At 47.9% G+C, this 22735-nt stretch overlaps 2 protein-coding genes across 2 annotated transcripts in view; one reads left to right on the top strand and one right to left on the bottom strand.

The window, feature by feature from the left end:
- The window catches only part of MIX23 (mitochondrial matrix import factor 23), a 487847-nt gene that overhangs the window by 29272 nt on the left and 435840 nt on the right, over positions 1–22735 (bottom strand). The gene's annotated exons all lie outside the window — the stretch shown is intronic.
- FAM162A (family with sequence similarity 162 member A) lies at positions 391–20782 on the top strand. The gene is made up of 5 exons (XM_082248432.1): positions 391–509; positions 2941–3018; positions 4667–4772; positions 6291–6399; positions 20642–20782. Exons 1-5 carry the CDS (start codon positions 464–466, stop codon positions 20717–20719), a joined length of 417 nt encoding a protein of 138 aa, XP_082104558.1. The 5' UTR covers positions 391–463; the 3' UTR covers positions 20720–20782.

Here is a 22735-nt window from a genome sequence, read left to right as displayed (position 1 = left end):
GAACAACGTGAAGGTCTGTTAAGGACGCCTATAAGAATTACCAAAAAAATGTCCTCAGAAATGTGTGAGTAAGCGGCCATGTTTTCGAAGCCTCCCCGTAGGAGTAGCGTGTGGTATCTACAACATTATGGAAGCCTGAATGGAGACAATGTACTCCGCCACGTGAAAGCCGCTGTTCCGTGAGAATTACCTACGGAACACCGCCAGGCGAAGTTCCTATTGGTGGACTCGTTCCAGCGACCTTCCTAATTGGGTGGATTTTTAATCACTCCGCTCCGTGATTGGTGGAGACGGGCCTCGTGATTCCGCTTTATTTGTTGACAGAACACGTGCCTCGCCTGCCCATTGGCTGCTCTCGTTGAGGCGGGACTAGCGCGGAAAGCTCGTCTCATTGGCTGACGGCGGGGATTAGAAGTCTCTTCAGTCTGCTGGTTGATATCGGGGTTCTGGTAGTCGTCTGAGGATGCTGCGAGCTGCGCTGGGGAGGAGCGGTCTGCGCTTATTGGCTGGTGAGGGCTTGTGTGAGCTGTGATGTTGGTTAGAGGGCAAGTGCAGTGACCATATGTGGCCACTGGGGGCGCTGTGATCCATTGCTACACAGTGCAGTGACAACCTGGGACCACTGGGGGCGCTGTGACCCATTGCCACATAGTTCAGTGTAGTTTTGTGACCAATTATGGCCCTGTGACCTATTGCCACATAGTTTAGTAATGTTTTGTGACTGCTGGGGGTGCTGTGACCTATTGCCACACAGTGTAATGAAAACTTGTGACCTCAGGGGGTGCTGTGACCTATTGCCACACAGTGTAATGACAACCTGGGGGCACTGTGACCCTAGGCCACACAGTGTAATGACAACCTGGGACCTCTGGGGGTGCTGTGACCTATTGCCACACAGTGTAATGAAAACTTGTGACCTCAGGGGGTGCTGTGACCTATTGCCACACAGTGTAATGACAACCTGGGACCTCTGGGGGTGCTGTGACCTATTGCCACACAGTGTAATGAAAATTGGGACCTCTGGGGGTGCTATAACCCATTGCCATACAGTGTAATGACAACCAGGGGGCACTGTGACCCTATGCCACACAGTGTAATGAAAACTTGGGACCTCTGGGGGTGCTGTGACCTATTGCCACACAGTGTAATGACAACCTGGGACCTCTGGGGGGGTGCTGTGACCTATTGCCACACAGTGTAATGACAACCTGGGACCTCTGGGGGTGCTGTGACCTATTGCTATACAGTGTAATGACAACCTGGGACCTCTGGGGGTGCTGTGACCCTAGGCCACACAGTGTAATGACAACCTGGGACCTCTGGGGGTGCTGTGACCTATTGCCACACAGTGTAATGACAACCTGGGACCTCTGGGGGTGCTGTGACCTATTGCCACACAGTGTAATGACAACCTGGGACCTCTGGGGGTGCTGTGACCTATTGCTATACAGTGTAATGACAACCTGGGACCTCTGGGGGTGCTGTGACCCTATGCCACACAGTGTAATGACAACCTGGGACCTCTGGGGGTGCTGTGACCTATTGCCACACAGTGTAATGACAACCTGGGACCTCTGGGGGTGCTGTGACCTATTGCCACACAGTGTAATGACAACCTGGGACCTCTGGGGGTGCTGTGACCTATTGCCACACAGTGTAATGACAACCTGGGACCTCTGGGGGTGCTGTGACCCTATGCCACACAGTGTAATGACAACCTGGGACCACTGGGGGCGCTGTGACCCTATGCCACACAGTGTAATGACAACCTGGGACCACTGGGGGCACTGTGACCCTAGGCCACACAGTGTAATGACAACCTGGGGGCACTGTGACCCTAGGCCACACAGTGTAATGACAACCTGGGACCACTGGGGGCACTGTGACCCTAGGCCACACAGTGTAATGACAACCTGGGGGCACTGTGACCCTAGGCCACACAGTGTAATGACAACCTGGGACCTCTGGGGGTGCTGTGACCCATTGCGATACAGCGTAATGACAACCTGGGACCACTGGGGGCACTGATTCACTTCCACACAGTGCAATGATAAACCGTGACCATGGGGGGGGGGGCACTATGACCCAGCGGCACAGTGCACTGACCACGTGTGAACCATTGCCACAGTGATGGGGTGCTGTGACCCATTGCCACACTGTGCAGTGACAACCTGCGACCACTGGGGTTGCTGTGACCCATTGCCACAGTGCGGCGACAACCTGTGACTACTGAATGTGCTTCAACTCAATGCCACATAGTGCAGTGACTACTGGAGGGAGGGGGGTGCTGTGACCTATTGCTACACAGTTCAGGGATGTTTTTTTGTGACCAATGGGGGGGGGGGGGGTTGTGACCCATTGCCACACAGTGTAGTGACAACTTGTCACCATGGGGGGGGCACTATGATCCAGTGCTACAATGCACTGATCACATGTGACCATTGCCGCACAGTGTAGGAACAACTTAAAATCACTGGGGGCGCTGTGACCCATTGCCACACAGTGCAGTGACAGCCTGTAACCACTTGGGGTTCTTTAACCCAGTGGTCACAGGTTGTCATTACATTACATTATGTGGCTATGGGTCACACTGCCCCCAGTGGTTAAAGGTTGTCACTGTAGTCTGTAGGTGTGGCAGTGACAAGGAGAAGTGCATTAGTGTGTTTTCAGCATGTGTTGCAGTATAGCTTGTATTGGATCTATGTGTGCTGAGAAGTCCTGCACAGTGATTGGACTTTACTTCTTTTACTAAGAAGCCAGCGATCCCTTCCTTATATTATCATCAGTGATATACAGACCGCCACTAGAGGGGGTCGCTGTATGTGAAATATGGTGCAGCAAGTGTATGAGAAGAGGGAGTTCCGGCTCTCAGTAGAATAATATCTATAAATGTGGTGATGAGTTCTGATCTTCTCTCAATCTCTTCCTATATTGGTATAGAGAGGTCGGTGATGGGGAGAGGAGAGGCGGCCGTTGTGGTGACGGGGAGACATCTGTGCAGTAAACCTGAGAGTGGAGGTGAGTCCTGTGTGTGACTGAGGAACAATGTATCCCCCCCACCCCCTCCTTCCTCTCTGCTTCTGTTACATTGTATCATATTGGAATGTGACCTGAAATCGATGCCTCACCCCCCCCCACCCCTGGTTGGGTTGCCCACTATGTATGGATCTCACCCCCCCCCCCCACCCCCGGGTTGCCCCCTATGTTTGGGGGCCCCCCACCCCCAGGTTGCCCCCTATGTTTTGGCAACCCCCAATCCCAGGTTGCCCCCTATGTTTGGCTGTCCCCCCCACCCCCAGGTCTCCCACTATGTTTGCCCACCCCCAGGTCTCCCATTATGTTTGCCCACCCCAAAGTCACCCATTGGGTTGGGTTGCCCACTATGTATGGACCCCCCCTCGGTTGCCCCCTATGTTTGGGGGCCCCCCACCCCCAGGTTGCCCCTATGTTTGGCAACCCCCAATCCCAGGTTGCCCCCTATGTTTGGCTGTCCCCCCACCCCCAGGTCTCCCATTATGTTTGCCCACCCCCAGGTCTCCCATTATGTTTGCCCACCCCAAGGTCACCCATTGGGTTGGGTTGCCCCCTATGTTTGGGGCCCCCCACCCCCAGGTTGCCCCCTATGTTTGGCAACCCCCACCCCCAGGTTGCCCCCTATGTTTGGTGCCCCCCACCCCCAGGTTGCCCCCTATGTTTGGAAACCCCCAATCCCAGGTTGCCTCCTATGTTTGGGCCCCCCCACCCCCAGGTCGCCCACTATGTTTGCCACACCCCCTCCCCCCACTTCAAAGTCACCCACTATGTTTGCAACCCCACCCCCAGGTCTCCCATTATCTTTGCCCACCCCAAGGTCACCCATTGGTTTGGGTCGCCCACTATGTATGGACCTCACCCCCCCCCCCCTCGGTTGCCCCCTATGTTTGAGCCCCCCCACCCCCAGGTTGCCCCCTATTTTTGCCCCCCACCCCCAGGTCGCCCACTATGTTTGCAACCCTACCCCCTGGTCTCCCACTATGTTTGCCCACCCCCAGGTCACCCATTATGTTTGCCCCACCCCCAGGTCGCCCACCTGCATAAATACTGATCAGTGTCCCCTGCTGATGTGTTATAGAATATTATTAATAGAATGTAACCACAGAAGATCGTCTTAGCTGAGACACACGATCTCTGTGTGACAGAACTGCCTGCTTTGTTTACGTAGGCAGGCGACTCTCCTGTCAGTTTCTATGAAGATCGCGGGAGGCCAGCGACGAGCACAGCGGGAGCCCGGCTCCAGTGGCACGTGCATGCGCCGCCAAGACCGTGTGCACATAATCATGTAGATCTACGTGATTATGCGCAGCCGAGCCACCCTGCCGCAGTAAATCTGCGTGGGGCGGTTGGCAAGTGGTTAAAGTAGCAAAATAGCAAAAATAGAATAGCAAAAATACCCTGGTCATGAAGGGGATAACATTTTCCAGCGTTCAAGTGATTAACAATAACCTTAAAAAACCTAAACTGTCATGTAACCGTGATAAAACAGTAGGTGAGGTGTCAGGATCAGGGTTTCTCTTTATTAACAATGAAGAATATTTGATTATTGATAAGTGGCTGTATAAGATGCCTACATGAGAGACTCTGACAACCTCCACCATGTAGTCACCCTCCCGCCTCCCTCTTCCTCTAGGTCAGTCTTTCAAGGTCCCGGCACACAAACCCAGCGACTTTGAGAAGAAGATCCTGGTGTGGGGAGGTCGGTTCAAGAAGCAAACTGATATTCCAGAATACGTCTCGTGAGTATCTGAGATGACTTCCATCTCCATCCTCCTCTGACCCAACCATCCATAGCTTGGGATCTACAGTACCTGCAGCTTCTGGGTCACATCAGGTTTATTGTTGGTGGCTTTCTTTGTGCTGGACTTGTATTCCAGGATATTATTATGTTAGTAAGAACCGGTCATACTGAAAACCATGTACTTATTTTTCTAAACTGGAGCGGCTATACATGGCAACCAATCAGCTTCCATCTTCAGTTTGTTCAGTTAAGCATTGAAAGTGAAATCTAGAAGCGGATTGGTTGCCAGACACAGCTGCTCCAGTTTTTTTAATTTTTTTTAAATTCCCCAATCCAAAAGGGATATATGCACCCCTTTGGAAAGGGAGGTACAGGAGAGGGGCGGGGTTTACAAACTGTGCAATAACCCTTTCGCTGCTGGGACTTTTTTGTTCCTTCTTTCTTCTCCTTCTTCCTTCTTTCTTCCTTCTTTCTTCTCCTTCTTTCTTCTCCTTCTTTCTTCTCCTTCTTTCTTCTCCTTCTTTCTTCTCCTTCTTGCTTCTTTCTTCTCCTCATTCTTGCTTCTTTCTTCTTTCTCCTCCTTCTTGCTTCTTTCTTCTTTCTCCTCCTTCTTGCTTCTTTCTTCTTTCTCCTCCTCCTCCTCCTTCCTTCTTTCTCCTCCTCCTCCTCCTTCCTTCTTTCTCCTCCTCCTCCTCCTTCCTTCTTTCTCCTCCTCCTCCTCCTTCCTTCTTTCTCCTCCTCCTCCTCCTCCTCCTCCTTCCTTCTTTCACACATATTAAAATGCCCATTTTAGGCCTGAATATTTTTTAAATCCCCCAAACCATTATATATTTTCTGAAAGCAGGTAAAATATAAAAGATAAGGTTGGGTCGAGTAAGTAGATACTAAATGTAAGTTAAGGTTGGGTTGGGTTGGGTTGAGTAAGCTAAGCCACATACACATGGGTCAGGAGACATTGGCCAGGGAAAAAAACTGACATTCGGCCCGTGTGTATGTCCGTCTGTCCAACAGAAGAACGTTGTTTGGCCAGCTTCTGTAGAACCAGCATGCTGGAAAACCAGCAGCCGACCAACTCACGATCAGAGCTCTTGGCCAATGGGTGTTCTGATGGGGGAGTCGTCCCCCCCCTTCCCTCTGTCAGAACACAACAGTTCAATGGGGGAGATCGCTTTATTAACGTTGCCTAGTTGGTACATCGAATCCGACCGAAGCTGGCAGTTTTTGTTTGTTTTTTTGTTTTTTTTTTTTTGTTTTTTTTTTTTTCTTGAACGGAAAAAACTAATGTGTACCAGGCTTTAAGGTTGGGTTGAGTAGGATTGGGTTGGGTTGGGTAAGTAGATACCAAGTATGTGAAGCCTTAAAATGACCCACGTCCATGAAATGGGTGAAAGGACCCTTTACCTGACACCAACTTTCCATAACCACTAAAATGATCTGTGATACGCAATGCAGGATGTAAAAGATCTGCCCACACCAATGGAGAATAAAATGTTTTTTTTGTTTTTTTTTTCCCCAGGTATGAGATGGTGGATGCAGCGAAGAGCAAAGTCCGGGTGAAGTTCTCAGTGATAATGATGCTTCTCACCATCATGGGCTGTATTGGAATGGTTATTTCTGGAAAACGGGTGAGTGCCAGATGGGATGTTTTTTAGTGTTATTCTTTTTATATATCTGACATATTCTGTAGTGCTGTACAAAGAACACTGAGCCAGTCACAACAGTCTGTACCAGAGGATCTTGCACTCTATTGTCCCCCCCCACAGACACACTATTATACATTTTTATATAGGTCTGACATATACTGCAATGACATACATTGAGCCAGTAAACATGGGTCTTGGTACCAGAGGAGCTTACATTCTAATGCCCCCCCCCCCCCCCCAAAGTCACTTAATAATAATAATAATAATAATAATAATATTATTATTTTACTTTTATATATAGCTCTGACATATACTGCAGTGCTGTACAGAGAACACTGAGCCAGTCACCAGAGGAGCTTACACTCTAATGTCCCCCCAAAGTCACACAATATTCTTCTACATTTATTTAGCTCTGACATATACCGCAGTCCTGTACAGAGAACAATAAAGAAGTCACATCAGTCTCTGCACCAGAGGAGCTTACACTCTAATGTCCCCCCCCCCCCACAGTCACACACTAGTATTACACATTTATATAGCTCTGACCTATTCCTTAGTGCTGTACAGGGAACACTGAGCAAGTCACCAGAGAAGCTTACACTCTAATGTCCCCCCACAGTCGCACACTATTATTATTATTATTATTATTATTATTATTATTATTATACATTATATAGCTCTGACATATACCGCAGTGCTGTACAGAGAACACTGAGCTAGTCACCAGAGAAGCTTACACTCTAATATCCCCCACAGTCCATTATTATTATTATTATTATTATTATTATTATTATTATACATTATATAGCTCTGACATATACCGCAGTGCTGTACAGAGATCACTGAGCCAGTCACATCAGTCTGTACCAGAGGAGCTTACACTCTAATGTCCCCCCACAGTCACACACTATTATTATTATTATTATTATTATTATACATAGATCTCTGACCTAGTGCTGTACAGAGAACACTGAATCAGTCACCAGAGAAGCTTACACTCTAATGTCCCCCCACAGTCACACACTATTATTATTATTATTATTATTATTATACATAGATCTCTGACCTAGTGCTGTACAGAGAACACTGAATCAGTCACCAGAGAAGCTTACACTCTAATGTCCCCCACAGTCACACCATATACATTTCTCTATCGCTCATTGACAGACGTAGTCTTCTTGATTCTCAAGAGCTGGGTTATGTTGTCTCCGCAGGAGTAGGACTAGGCAGAATGACAAAACGTTCTGGCTCCACCCTAGGGGGCAGTCCCTGAGGGTATATCCTCCCTCTCTCTGCTACAGGGAATCAGTTTTTTTCTGTCTAGTCAGGAGTAAGGACCTAAGCTCCTTGCTGGGATCTTTTGGTCCTGGCAAGACTTTTTTTCTTTAAGAAAAAGACATTTTTTAGGTAGTTTTCTCCAGTGTTTTTTTCCTGTGAGATCTTCAAGCAAAAATGCCGGACTGGGCGACACTTGTGGTCACCCCAGCCGGCCTACGAGCGCGTGCAGACCAGGCATTGCGCTTGGTCGGCCGCGACATATTCAAGTAAGTATGCGGGGCCGGGCGACGGGCTGGATGTGAGATCCAGTGGTCACCCCAGTTTCTGCCTAAAAGGCGCGTGCAGACCAGTGCGCTGAGTCGGCCGCGACGGAGTCCCAGTAAAGGGACTGACTTTGCGAGTTAAAGCTCGCTTGGATGCCAGGACCAGAGAGTCGAGGCGTCCACAAACCCCCACCCCGGTGGAGAGGGTATTATGAAGAGAGGGTGCCTGTCGGTTCGGTATGGTGAGTAAAACGTTCCCTTTTTTTCCTCATTTATGAGGCAGTATATATTATGGGCCCCTCCATATATGGTCAGTATATATCTGACACTTACAAGTCCCCCTTGTAATACAGCATGTGTTTGTGGGAAGTGGACTTGGTTCAAGAGCTAACACTCTACCCAGCAGACTGTAACATTACAGCAGACATAGGAGGTATAATCCTACCTTATGTGCAGTGTATCTCTGTAGATCCATATGTCACCTCTCAGCAGAGTGCAGGTGGATGTGCTGGGAAGACGATATCGGCGGTCCGCCGCCATTTTGCCGTAGACCGAATACATATATGTCCTCAGGTCACGCCGGCCGCCATGTTTTTGGAGTCTTATGTCTCTTCTATGGGGGCGGCCATGTTTTGTGAGCCCAGCTTCCTCATGGAGGGCTGGGAACGCCGGAAGGCGTACACAGGGGGCGGAGCCACGCCTTCTGCCCGGGAAAAAGCAAACAGCTCCTTCCAGTCTGTGTAAGACAGACGCTGGCTGCAGTTTGTTGGAAACTGCACTGCATCTGTTGGTGAGCCTTGGGGGTCCCTCTCTCTCTCTCTCTGGGATCGAGAAGCAGGTACTCTGAGGGGCGCTATTGCGCTAGGGGGAGACACACAAAAAAAAAAAAAAAAGTTTTTTTGTTTATTGCTGGCAAAAGTGTCCTGTATTAACATGGACCCTGCCACTCATGTATCTCCTCCGGATCCCCTCGAGGGGTCTGCGGGATCCTCCAGCACCCCATTGACAATTGAATCTTTGTCAGCTATTATGGAAACTTTTGTGTCCCGGGTGGAAGTGGCTTGTCAGGGACAGGGCGCAAGAAAGCGACCCCCGCCTAACCCCTTATTATCTGAAACCTCGGATTCAGACTCTGAGCCTATTTCTGCAGTTGCAGGTACTTCATCTGGGGTTGGTGTCTCGGGTACTGTCTCTTCAGACAGTGAGGAGGATGTTTCGGCATCTGCCATAGCCCGAGAGGAAGCGTTGGTAAACGCACTCATTGTATCTGTTCAAGAGACTTTAAGGTTACAGGGTATTCCATCAGAGATAGCTGAAACTGAGATCCCTTTTGGGACTAAAAAGCGCATCAAAGTGGCAAAGGTTTTTCCATTGCCCAAATGTTTTGGCAATCCAATCGATGAAGAATGGCGTCTGCCAAAACGCACTTTTAATATTTCCAAACGCATTGACAGGCGTTATCCGTTTGAGGAAACCCTTATTAAGAAATGGACAGAACCACCTGTGGTGGATTCACCAATTGCTAGATTGAATAAAGCCACGGTTATTCCTTTAGAAGACGCTCCGTCTTTTAAAGATCCAGTGGATCGCAAGATAGAAGCTATGTCTCACACCATGTTTTCCTTGATTGGATCAGCTTTCAGGCCAATAATTGCTATTGGTCTGGTTTCGCAGGCTGTAACTGAATGGACCAAGTGGTTATGCGGGGACTTAGAAGAAGTCCCTCAGGCGGTATCAGATTTGTTGGAACAAATGATACAGGGGTTACAGTTTGTATGTGATGCGGCGTTAGACGCCACTCCATTAATGGCGCGAGCATCAGTCTCAGCAGTGGTTCTCAGGCGTACACTGTGGCTAAAAGGTTGGATAGCCGACCAAGGTTCCAAAAAAAGCATTGGCTAATATCCCCTTTTCAGGAGAGCGTCTATTTGGAGCCAACTTAGATGAGATCATTAAGGATCTCACCGGTGGAAAAAGCACCTTTTTACCGCAAAATTTTAAAGGTAAAGGAACTCGTCAAAGACGAGGGCCTTCTTTTTCTGCTCACAAGAGGTTTTTTCGTCCAGCGGGTGAAAAAACGAAGTCCTCCAAAGCTCCTGCAGGAGGCGTCAGGGGTCGTTGGTCGGGCAAGCAAAAGCCCGCCCCCTCCAGACCCGAAGATAAACCATCCAAAGCCTGAAGGTGCGCCCCCACCCATAACTGGGGTGGGGGGACGTCTTCGCCGGTTCCCGGATCCATGGCTTTCCAGAATCCCGGACAAATGGGTTTGCGAAGTCATAAAGTCAGGGTACAAGATCGAGTTTCGATCTCTCCCACCGGCGCGATTCTTCCCTTCCAATATCCGACTATCTCCGGATCGTCTAGAAGATCTGCGGAGAGCAGTCACAGATCTACTACAACAAGGAGTGGTAGTCCACGTTCCTTGCACAGAACGGTTTCAAGGGTTTTATTCAAACCTGTTTACAATACCCAGGAAAGAGGGCAAAGTGCGTCCAATTCTGGACTTAAGAGCGCTCAATTCTTTCGTCAACATAAGAAGATTCAGAATGGAGTCCATTCGCACGGTAGCAGCCTTCCTGCATCCAGGGGATGTCCTAGCGTCCATAGACATCAAGGACGCCTATCTTCACATTCCCATTTTCGCAGGACATCAGCGTTTTCTACGCTTTTCCGTAGAGGAGAACCACTATCAGTTTGTGGTGTTACCTTTCGGTCTCGCCACGGCTCCGCGGGTCTTCACAAAGGTGTTGGCCCCTATGTTGGCACTTCTGCGCCAAAGAGGTATATCGATTCTAGGTTACCTAGACTATCTTCTGCTTCATGCAGAATCTCCTCAGACCTTGCTACAAAACATAGAAATTACTATGATTTCTTTACAGGAATTCGGGTGGCTGGTGAACCAGCAAAAGTCATTTCTGGTTCCCACCCAGAGGCTCGAATATCTGGGTCTAATTCTAGACACAGTCAGGACGAGAGTTTTCCTTCCGGTAGGGAAACTTCGAAAAATTCAATCAGCAGTCCAGTTGTTACTGTCCAACAGCTGGTCTTCCCTTCGGACGTGCATGAGGGTTCTGGGGTTGATGGTGGCTTCATTCGAAGCAGTCCCATTTGCCCAGTCCCATACCCGAATTCTTCAGCAAGAGATTCTTCTCAGATGGAATCGGAATCCGGAATCCCTGGACAATCAGATACGATTGAGCAAACAGACCAGAGAGTCTCTGGTTTGGTGGCTTCGGTCTCCAATGCTCAGCCAGGGAAAGTCATTTCTGCCAATATATTGGACGATAGTGACCACGGATGCCAGTCTATCCGGATGGGGAGGAATTCTTGGTCAGTTATCTATCCAGGGACTTTGGTCCCCGGAAGAATCCAGATTACCGATAAATGTATTGGAACTGAGAGCGATCAGACTTTGTCTGATTCACTGGACCGAGCAGCTCCAGGGCAGCCCGGTTCGGATCCAGTCGGACAATGCCACGGCCGTGGCTTATGTCAATCATCAGGGGGGCACCAAGAGTGTCCGAGCGGCCAAAGAAGTGGCTTGCATTCTTCGCTGGGCGGAACGATTTGTTCCAGCAATCTCTGCGGTGTTCATTCCGGGGGTGGAGAATTGGCAGGCAGATTATCTCAGCCGTCAGACCCTGGATCAGGGGGAATGGTCCCTCCATCCAGACGTTTTCCACCAGTTGTGCCTACGGTGGGGCACACCGGATGTGGATCTGTTGGCATCACGATTCAACAGGAAAGTTCAGAGATTCGTGGCTCGCTCCCGCGATCCTCTAGCAGAAACCGCAGACGCACTAATCGCCCCGTGAGGGCAATACCAGCTAATATATGCCTTCCCTCCTCTCGCGTTACTGCCAAGACTTCTTCGCAGGGTAGAGGAGGAAGGAATCCCAGTAATCCTGGTAGCTCCGGACTGGCCTCGTCGAGCTTGGTACGCCGACATGGTCAGACTGGTGGCGGACGTCCCATGGAGACTTCCTCTCAGGGAGGATCTACTGTCTCAGGGACCGATCTTCCATCCTGCTTTACGATCGCTGGCTTTAACGGCCTGGCTATTGAGACCCAGGTGCTGAAGGACAAAGGTTTGTCAGCTTCAGTTATTCCTACTCTAGTTGAAGCAAGGAAAGCGACTTCCAGAAAGATTTATCATCGCACATGGAAGTCCTACATTGCATGGTGTGAACCTTTGGGGTTCCGTCCTCGGTCTTATTCGATTAGTCGAATATTGGCTTTTCTGCAACAAGGGGTTGAGCAGAAACTGGCCTTGAGTACTATCAAGGGTCAGGTCTCAGCATTAGCCATCTTCTTTCAGAAGCCTTTGGCTACTCATTCCTTGGTGCGGAATTTCATCCAGGGGGTGCGACATCTGGCTCCGCCAGTGCACGCGCCGTTACCCCCCTGGGATCTTAATTTAGTGTTGTCGGTTCTTCAGAAACCTCCCTTTGAAGATATTAGGGAGATTCCTCTACCTACATTGTCCCAGAAGGTGGCCTTCTTGGTGGCTATTACTTCTGCACGCAGGGTGTCAGAACTGGCCGCATTATCTTGTCGTTCACCATATCTGGTGGTTCATAGAGATAAGGTGGTTCTTCGTCCGAATCCATCCTTCCTACCAAAAGTAGTTTCAGAATTTCATCTGAATGAAGAAATTGCATTACCTTCCCTGTGTCCTAAGCCCAGTCATCCTCGGGAATTTGCTTTGCACTCCTTGGATGTGGTCCGGGCGATCAGGGTATACTTGAAAACGACAGACTCGTTTCGCAAGACGGATTCACTTTTTGTGATCCCAGATGGACCCAAAAAGGGGTTGCCTGCATCTGCCGCGACCATTTCCAAATGGATCAGACAGACGGTAGTACAGGCTTATTCTATTAAGGGTCGGGAGCCCCCGTTCCCTGTTAAGGCGCACTCCACTCGGGCACTTAGTGCGTCATGGGCCTTTCGCCATCAGGCGTCAGTGGTCCAGGTGTGCAAGGCGGCTACCTGGTCGTCGGTGCATACCTTCTCTAAACATTATAAAGTTGATGTAATGGCATCGTCTGATGCCTCATTTGGCCGCAAGGTTTTGCAGGCCGCAATTTGAAGAGACCAGTGGTCTACCTCGAGGGTTTTTTTTTTTTTTCCGTTGGAAAATTTTTTCTTTTAGTCTCATTCTTTGTTTATAATGAGCCTTTAAAACTTCTAGTTTGGCACCGGTTGGGCCTACTAGATTGGATTTGATTTTGTCAATCCCACCCCTCATTTGTGGCACTGCTTCTGGATGTCCCAGCTCTTGAGAATCAAGAAGACTACGTCTGTCAATGAGCGATAGAGAAAAATGGATTTTTGTAAGAACTTACCGTAAAATCCTTTTCTCTTAAGCTCATTGACAGACGTAGTACCCGCCCCTCTATCATTGAGTTGGGTTGGGTTAATTTCTCTGTACTGCTTTAAACAGAACTGATTCCCTGTAGCAGAGAGAGGGAGGATATACCCTCAGGGACTGCCCCCTAGGGTGGAGCCAGAACGTTTTGTCATTCTGCCTAGTCCTACTCCTGCGGAGACAACATAACCCAGCTCTTGAGAATCAAGAAGACTACGTCTGTCAATGAGCTTAAGAGAAAAGGATTTTACGGTAAGTTCTTACAAAAATCCATTTTTTTAAAGCTCTGACATATACCGCAGTGCTGTACAGAGAACACTACCCCATTTACCAGAGGAGCTTACAGTCTAATCTCCCCTCACAGTCACACACTTGATAATAATAATAATATTATTATACATTTATATAGCTCTGACATATAACGCAGTGCTGTACAGAGAAAACTGAGCCAGTCACATCAGTCTCTGTGCCAGAGGAGCTTACACTCTAATGTCCCCCCACAGTCACACACTATTATTATTATACATTTTATATAGCTCTGACATATACCGCAGTGCTGTACAGAGAACACTGAGCCAGTCACATCAGTCTCTGTACCAGAGGAGCTTACACTCTGCCCCCCCCCAGTCACACGTTGTTGTTGTTGTTATTATTATTATTATTATTATTTTTATACATTTATATAGCTCTGTATAGCGCTTTGGCTCTGACTGAGCAGGGGACATTCCCAACCTCTGCAGAGAGCGCACTGCTTCCACACAGAGAGCCTGCTGGCAGCAAAAAGGCTTTTCTACTCTCCGGGCTGTGGTTGCTTTCTAAGAAAAATAAGAAAAACAAATTGTAAGACTTTGCACTCCTATTGTTTGCTGCACCCGGATTGCATGTCGCTGGTTTATACTGAAAGTGCAGCTGGCCTTCTACATGAAGAGTCGCAGAGTAGAGCTGTTCCCTGGCTGTACACAAGCCGCTCTCCCTAGTCTGGGCTCGGCTCCAGATCACTCTGAAGGTCACACGTGTTTGGTATAATTAGCTGAATTCTTGGCTTCATGTCCTGGAAGTGACCTCCAGGGGCAACGTGCTCGTCAAGAGATTCATTACCCTTCCCTCCCAGCATATTCCCACATACCTCCAATAGAACTGTCACACTGCAAAGACATGACCCATTTCTGCCGACCCAAGTGCTTTCCTAAAATATAAGGTGATCCTATACATCTGCAGTTATATGGCAACCCTCCTATGGGGGAAACATGCTGACCACTTTCTCAAAAAAACAAAACAAAAACTTAAAGTGGTTGTACACCCTTTCTATATACCCAGTGAAGTGACTGGCCTCAGGTGATACACAGAGATGAAACCAATCCTCCTACATAAGTTGTACCTGTTTATCTCCAGTCTTTTCTTCGCTATATCCATTCAAAATGTTGAATTTATAAAGCTTCTTTGAGAGTTCAGAAAAAGGGGGTGGAGAGCTAAGATTACACTCTGCGAAGCTCAGTGAGGAGAGCCCATTGGAGCCCATAGCACACAGGAACAGAGCTGAGGCTGTCAATCAACAGGCTGTCTGCTGGAGAGCCATCCCCTGTCACCATTTGCTCTTGGCGTCAGGAAAACTTGTTAGAGGAAGGAGGCAGCAGACAGAAATTACTCTCAGTGCTCTGGAGTGAGACAAGTACACACTATAGATGGATATGCTTTGTTCGTATCTCATGTCCGAGGTTTCCCACACCTTATCCACTTCCCACCTGGCCACTGTGCATAAACGGCTGGGAGCTTTACCGTTCTGACTGGACGTACCCATGCATCAGGGGTGTAAGTACAGGGCTTGCAATTGCAACCGAGCCCCATGCTCCAGGGGGCCTGTGTGGCTCCCCTGTACACTTGGATAGGAGGAGCGGCGGGGGCAGCATGTAGAGAAATCACTGTCCTCCTTTTTCCTCCTGTAGCTGCAGGAGGAAAATGGAGGAGATTGGTTCCTCTGTATGCTGCCCCCGCCACTCCTCCTATCCAGTTCACTTGTGTTCTGCTGTCTCTGGGCCCCTGTGTGCTCCCCTGCTGCCCCCCCCCCCCCCCCACTGTGCTCCCTCCCCTCTCCTGCCGGCTGCTGCATTGGATGTGTCACAATAGAGAACCAGGAAGGGGTCGGTAAATATGTAATTTACCATCTCCTTCCTTTTCTGAATAGACAGTCATAGTCACATTGTTAAAAAATAAAATGATAAAAAAATAATACAATTAAAAACCCAAAAAATAAAAACTGACACCAGTGGGTGAACTTCAAGGATCACAAAGGTCACACTTGCGACCGGCCCTGGCATTCCACCACCGTGGGGAGGCCCCAAGATGACAGGAAGGGGGCCCACTGCAGGACTTGTGAAAGGGTCCTGCTGTAGGACCGTAGTAAATGGCCCCACAACGAGAGTAAAGGGCCCCAGGATTGAAGGGAAGGGCCCCGGCCAGCGGTCCAGGGGGCCCTTCATGGCTTCTTGCATCGGGGCCCTGAAGGTTCTCGTTACACCTCTGCCATGCATCATGCAGCCTCGGGTCTTGGACACAGCACATCACAGATCGGGAAATAGGCATGGCCCTACCTATCACGTGATGCCTGTGTCCAATCAGTGCAAACAATGTAAACAGACACGTGTCTGTGAGAGGATATCCCCACTGAGCTCACCCCTGTAAACATCCCTTGTAATAGCAATAAGGATGACCGGTCCTCTTTATGTAGAGATCTGGGATCAAAAGGACCCCAAATCTCTTCTTTACCTTTTTTTAAAAGCAAAAGGGGAAAAAATTATTTTATATATAATATATTAAATTTTACTTTAAAAAAAAAAAAAATTAGGTTATTATGGCCTAGGAACCAGAAGTGATGTCAGACGTCGCTCCGGTCCTCCAAGGGCATAGAGACTAGTGGCAGCCATCTTGGCCTCACTTGTCTGCCTGCCCAGATAATGGCCGCATCGGATGGTTCTCGGGCTTTACTGATGACTCTTAGAACCGGTGGGATGGGGGGGCACCCCTCCCACCCCTCTCATCACTTTTATCTTGCAGCGAACCGGCTATAGAAAAAAATGATACTGGGGTTATGGCAGCTAGCGTCGTCAAGTGGTTAATATGTTTAGAAATTTAGGGAACAGACTTTGCTATTTGGGGGTTAAAGATGAGGCGGGTGGAGGGTGCGCCAATCATGAAAACCTTTGAGCAAAAAAGAAATTACAGAAAAATTTATTTTTTTATAAATATTTACTATTTATTCCCAATAAAAAGTAAGAAAATAAACTTTTGGTGCTATATAAATTGATGAAGATATAAGTTTCCTGCGCCACAAACTGCCTGGCGTGGTTTGGGTTTATCTGCGCCACCCACGCCAGCTCCTAATTCAGTGACCGTGAAATAGTTGTGGGTTTTGGGACTAATTAACCAAGATGGTGGCAGTTTTCAGTATAGAAAACTGCCGCAGATCCCTTCCAGGTAGGAATGATTATACTATACAAGCGAGTGTGCACGGCCCTCCTCCCTCCCAAACTCAGCTGAGCGGGGATCGGCAGAGGGATTGGAGCAAGTGGCTTCAGCTTTACTGCTCTGTACCGTATCTGTGATGGGAGTGTGCCCATGTTATGTAGGAGCAGAATCAGCTCAGTTTTCAAAGTTAAGAGTGGCACAAGCAATCTGCTTGAACCACTCCCCCCCCCCCCCCAACATATTCACCAGATTTTAACCAAAATATTTTATATTAAATTAAATAAAAAAAAAAAGATCTATATCTTAAATTCTTAAATTCAAGCCCTTTATGTTCCTGAAAAATAAAAACAATGTATAACACGCAAGCTATTGTACAATTAGATTGTATGTTCAGCTTTACAGCTCAGAGAGGGTTGGATGTGTGTCTTTTCCAGACATGGAGCTGCTCATCTGTGTCTCTCCCCCCTTGATAATTGCTTGCTCTTAGCTGCTGTCCTCTGTTGACCCCATCCAGAATCTTCTGTCACCGTCACCTCCATCTGCAGCTCCTCACATCCTAATGACAGATTAAAATGATTTCTCAGAGCAGCACGCTAAAACAGATCTCGTACTCGGTGTAATATTCTGTATAACTAAAGGAACCAAGCCTGATACTTCCAAGTGTATCCAAACCCAAAACCAGTAAATTTTATATATTTCTTACATCTGGTGGCTGCATTCATATTCATTTTATTTTTTATTTTTTTTTTGTTTATTTATTTTTTAGAATATTTTCCACTTTATTTTCTCCTAGGGACTTGACCAGTATTTTTTTTTTCTCCAAACCTCCTCCTAACAGACCAAGCTGTCCATCAAAAGTGTCAGTTAAATTGTTGGGACAAACCAATTAGCACTGATAAGGATGCTTACAGTAATCCGCTCCTCCATTTTATATAAAACTGTTATTCCAAAATAAAAAATTAAAAAAACCTGTTTGCTGTAACTGAATATAAAAAGTGAGCTGGAGTTTGGCTTCAATTTGTTGGTGTATCTTAATCTGCTGGTTCATCTAACACTCCCCTCCCCTCCCCTCAGACTGACAATGCTGCTGTCCAAGGGTGTCTCTGCCTGTGACTGAACCATCCAGCACCCAGCTTGGGTGCTTGTGTCAAGATATAGCTTTCTCTAGTCTGGACCCAAGAACCGGTATTATAGCTGAGCATCCAAGACTATACGGGACTAGCTTGGATGCAAACTGGAACTCTTCATTGAAAACTCACACCGCATTTATAGTACACAAGATCCGATACGATTTTACTCCACTTGGAGAGCCTCCATCCAGAGCCCCCGGTGGATCAGGTCTCTCAATTCCAGTGTGTCCTGGGCAAACTTCTTTTGCATTCGCCACTGGAACTCCGCTTCCATGGCGACCGGATCTTGGAACACTTCTTTGATCTCAACTGACACTGGGTTCCATTGGTGGTTTGGACTGCTCATAGGGAGGAAGACTATCCCACCGCTACAAACCAAATGTGACGGAACTGTCCAGCACCCAGCTTGGGTGCTTCCGTCAAGATATAGCTTTCTCTAGTCTGGACCCAAGAACAGGTAATATAGCTGAGCATCCAAGACTATACGGAACTAGCTTAGATGCAAACTGGAACTCTTTATTGAAATCTCACACCGCATTTATAGTACAGCAGATCAGCTATATGATTTTGCCCTACTTGGAGAGCCACCATCCAGAGCCCCCAGCAGATAACGTCTCTCAATTCCAGTGTGTCCTGGGCAGAACCAGGCTCTCGATACTGGGCAAACTTCTTCCACGGCGACTGGCTCCTGGAACACTTCTTCGATATCGCCTGACACTGGGTTTCGTTGGTGGTTTGGACTCCTCATAGGAAGGAAGCTGATCCCACCTACATACCAAATGTGACGGAACTGTCCAGCACCCAGCTTGGGTGCTTCCGTCCAAGATATAGCTTTCTCCAGTCTGCACCCAAGAACAGGTATTATAGCTGAGCATCCAAGACTACAGTATATACAGAACTAGCTTGGATGCCAACTGGATCTCTTCATTCAAAACTCACACCGCATTTGTAGTACACCAGATCAGATACGATTTTGCTCCACTTGGAGAGCCTCCATCCAGAGCCCCCACGTCTCTCAATTCAAGTGTGTCCTGGGCTCAACCAGGCACTTGATACTGGGCAAACTTCTTCCATGGCGACTGGCTCCTGGAACACTTCTTCGATATCACCTGACACTGGGTTCCGTTGGTGGTTTGGTTTGCTCATAGGGAGGAAGCAGATCCCATCGCTACCAACCAAATGTGACGGAACCGTCCAGCACCCAGCTTGGGTGCTTCTGTCAAGATATAGCTTTCTCCAGTCTGGACCCAAGAACAGGTATTGTAGCTGAGCATCCAAGACAATACGGAACTATCTTGGATGCAAACTGGAACTCTTCATTGAAAACTCGCACCACATTTTATAGTACACCAGATCAGCTAAGCATTTGATCGCATCATGCAAACAGTAAGATAATTAACATAGCTAAGGAACAGCCAACATACACGTAATGTTAATCCACTATTGGCTGACAGTGCTCTACTTACCCATAAGCTAATCAACATAAACACATAACATCCCACAGTTGTTCCATAACAAGGTACAGTGGTCAGGTCACAATATTGACCCCCCCCCTCCAAGAGATGATCAGACAGACAGAACTAATATGTGACTCAATTAACAATGGGAATGCACAGTGGGACAAAGACTTAACACAACACCTTAAATTACATCAGAAGAATACAAAAATCCAGTTGCTTTGACCTGCTCTGAGTATCACAATATAAAGCAGTCATTGCTGGTTTTGGGCATAGGGGCTCTAAATATGGGTCCTTCAGTTCCCAGTTCTGTGTGTTTTGGGGAGACATGGACTTGAATCAGAAACAAGACGACTCCAAGGGTCCCCCAGGTACAAACCTCCTGAAGAGTAATACTCCCCTAATAGCCAGGGCCCATAGTCAGTAGGTAGGCCACCCTGCAGTCCTTTACAAAAGCCTCCTACCCTGGTGGGGTCTGTCACACTACCCCTGTATCCACGGGATGCTCTAATACAGGAGGTGTGTTACTGGCCAGATCACCAGGTGAAAACAGAGGGGGGGGGGAGTAATGCAGCCACCACATCTAATGATTGGTAAATTGAAATACAGTTTTGGTTTTGGGGTTTGGATATCATATGTGGGTTTGTTGGAGGTTGAAAATGTGCCAAATCGCAGTTGTTCTCCGCTTGGGTAAAATTTACCAAACTGTTCCTAAAAAAAAAAAAAAAAAAAATTTTATCTTGTGCAAAGCTCGTTTTCCTCTTTCCTCTGGAGATAATGAATTGTGCCCATCATGGTCTACATTGTCATATTGTTTAACCAAATCTTTCTACAAAGTACATGTTTGGTTATTGTCAACATTTTCATCATAGGGGGAAAATGAGGAGGGGAATTGCCTAGCGCAAATTTTAGAATAAGAACTGGCAGAATTCATTGCATAAAAGCAAAAGGATATAAAGAGGACCAATGAGTGAAGCTGGTCATCCCCCTGTATAAAATTTGGCTGGTTTGTGATGAACTGGTGAAATGCACCCAGTGGGTGGTCTTACCAACCCCCTCCATTTGACAAAAGTTGATTGTTTGATTGATTTGTTGAAGGATCCAGCTGGAAGAGTAAAGTATGTATTCATAGGGGCCCATGGGGGCAGGGGGGGGGGGGGTTAACCAGCCGGGTGAAGAGGGGGGGGGATGTATCAGGAGGAGAGCTGAGCTGGTTAAGTGTTCTCCTGACTCGGCGCTAAACAATTCTCTCTCTGTTCTCCTTAGGCTGCCAGCCGACATGAGAGCCTCTCCAATATAAACCTGGAGAAGAAGGCGCGCCTCAAGTCTGGATCAGAGGAATAGTCTGCAGGGGGAGAACGCAGAATATTTCACCTTCCTAGAATATGTAGATTTTAGTGATGTCTTGGGCTGATGTATGGCGGTGATCACATTGTATAAGCTATCTGTGTGTAGAGACAGTGTTATGATTAGTGGGGGGGACCCCCCTCTAGATATGATCAGTGGGGGGGACCTCCCCTCTAGATATGATCAGTGGGGGACCCCCCTCTAGATATGATCAGTGGGGGGGACCCCCCTCTAGATATGATCAGTGGGGGGGACCCCCCCTCTAGATATGATCAGTGGGGGGGGACCCCCCTCTAGATATGATCAGTGGGGGGGACCCCCCTCTAGATATGATCAGTGGGGGGGACCCCCTTCTTGATATGATCAGTGGGGATCCTTCCATTAGATAGATGTCCAGAGGGATCCCCACATACATATATGGTCAGGGGGATCCCCATGTAGATATATGTTTAACCGGGATCTCTACATAGATATATGTCCAGGGGGATCCCCCACATAGATATATGGTCATGGGGATACCCCAATAGATATATGTTCAGGGGCCATTTCTATGTAGATATATGTTCAATGGGGACATAGATATATGTTCGGGGGTGTTCTCTACATAGATATTTGTCCAGAGGGATCCCCCGCATAGTGACATGGTCATGGGGGTCCCCCACATAGAGATATGATCAGTGGGATCCCCACATACGCTCATAGAATAGTTCCATACCCCTCCTAGAGGGGGCGCAGAGGTCAAACTGACTGTGATTACTTCTAAAGTCTCCAGTCTCTAAAATTTGCTCGTAGTTGAGGATAAATGTTTTTGTATTTTGGCTTCCTCTGGCATTTCAACATTTTTATTGAGAGTTCTTTTTCACTTCCTGAGAGTCACAATAAAATATCAGACATTGCGGCTTATTATTTTTTTTATTGTACCTCTAACAAATATGTTGGGATGGTGTAAAGTGGAATTCCAGACAAATGGGAATGTTGGAAGGAGGATCTGATCAAACTTACCTCTTATGCAGCATTATCCTCCATTATGATGTTTATCTGCCCAGCAGATCCAGCCTTGTCCTGTAACTGTTCAGGTGCCGCAGCCCAAGTCCGCCATGTTTCCTAGCTACCTCTTCCTGGTTCAGGCAATCGGCCCCCAATGATGGTGCAGTAGGCTCTTCTACCAGCCACTGTGAGTCCCCACTCATGTAGCCTCTTGAGATATGTGATGTGCCTATCCCAAGAAGCTGTGGGCACATAGACACTTCATTATTGCCTAGGAAAGAATGGTGGCAGGGGCGGGGCCACTGAGAAAAGTGCTTTTTATTTTACAGAGCATGGAAGGCAGGTGGTTGGTTGCAGGGAGGAGAACTTTTGGGGCCGAAGATCTCTTTCAATAAATGCACCAGGAATGAATGACTAAAATGTTGGCCTTGAAGCCTGCAGAGCATTGCAACAGCAATTGGTGTGCTGTGGGTGCAATGCATGCTCAACGCTCTTGTATTGTTTACCCCCCAGTCCCTGGTCTATATGGAGATGTGGAGTGTTAAGGCCCGTACACACGTACCGATCGTCGGCATACAAACGTCGGCGGACGAAAGATCTGCCGATTGTACGCTTGTTAGTATGGTGCCTCCGACAGCTGTCTGCGCACATTCTGCGGACAAGAGTCTTTCTTGCAAGCATTTAAATTTTTGTTGGCCGACACCAGAGCGGCCGATTGTTCGCCAGTCAGTACAGAATTCTGCCGACAGACCGCAGATTTGCAAGACTGGGCATGCTCAGAAAAGAAAAAACACAGGGAAAGTTAACCATTACATGACATCACTTCTGCAGTCGGCTGTAGTCGGCGGACAAAATTCTTGGGCAGTCTTTGCACTTTTCAACAGACACCGACATCCCGGGGAGAAAAGACGAACGTTTGTATGCCGACGATCGGTACGTGTGTATGGGGCTTAACAGGGCTGGAAGAAGTTCTTAACCACTTCCCGTCCGCGCTATAGCCGAAACACGGCTACAGCGTGGACCTTA

The sequence above is a fragment of the Pelophylax lessonae genome, assembly GCF_965119305.1.
Source record: "Pelophylax lessonae genome assembly, chromosome: 2".
In the NCBI taxonomy this organism is placed as follows: domain Eukaryota; kingdom Metazoa; phylum Chordata; class Amphibia; order Anura; family Ranidae; genus Pelophylax; species Pelophylax lessonae.
This window is presented reverse-complemented; position numbering and strand designations above follow the sequence as displayed.

Coding starts and splice junctions, on each gene's coding strand:
- FAM162A (XM_082248432.1), top strand. CDS start 464: ATGCTGCGAGCTGCGCTGGGGAGGAGCGGTCTGCGCTTATTGGCTG. Junction 510..2,940: donor CGGTCTGCGCTTATTGGCTG/GTGAGGGCTTGT, acceptor ATATTGGTATAG/AGAGGTCGGTGATGGGGAGA. Junction 6,400..20,641: donor TGGTTATTTCTGGAAAACGG/GTGAGTGCCAGA, acceptor TGTTCTCCTTAG/GCTGCCAGCCGACATGAGAG.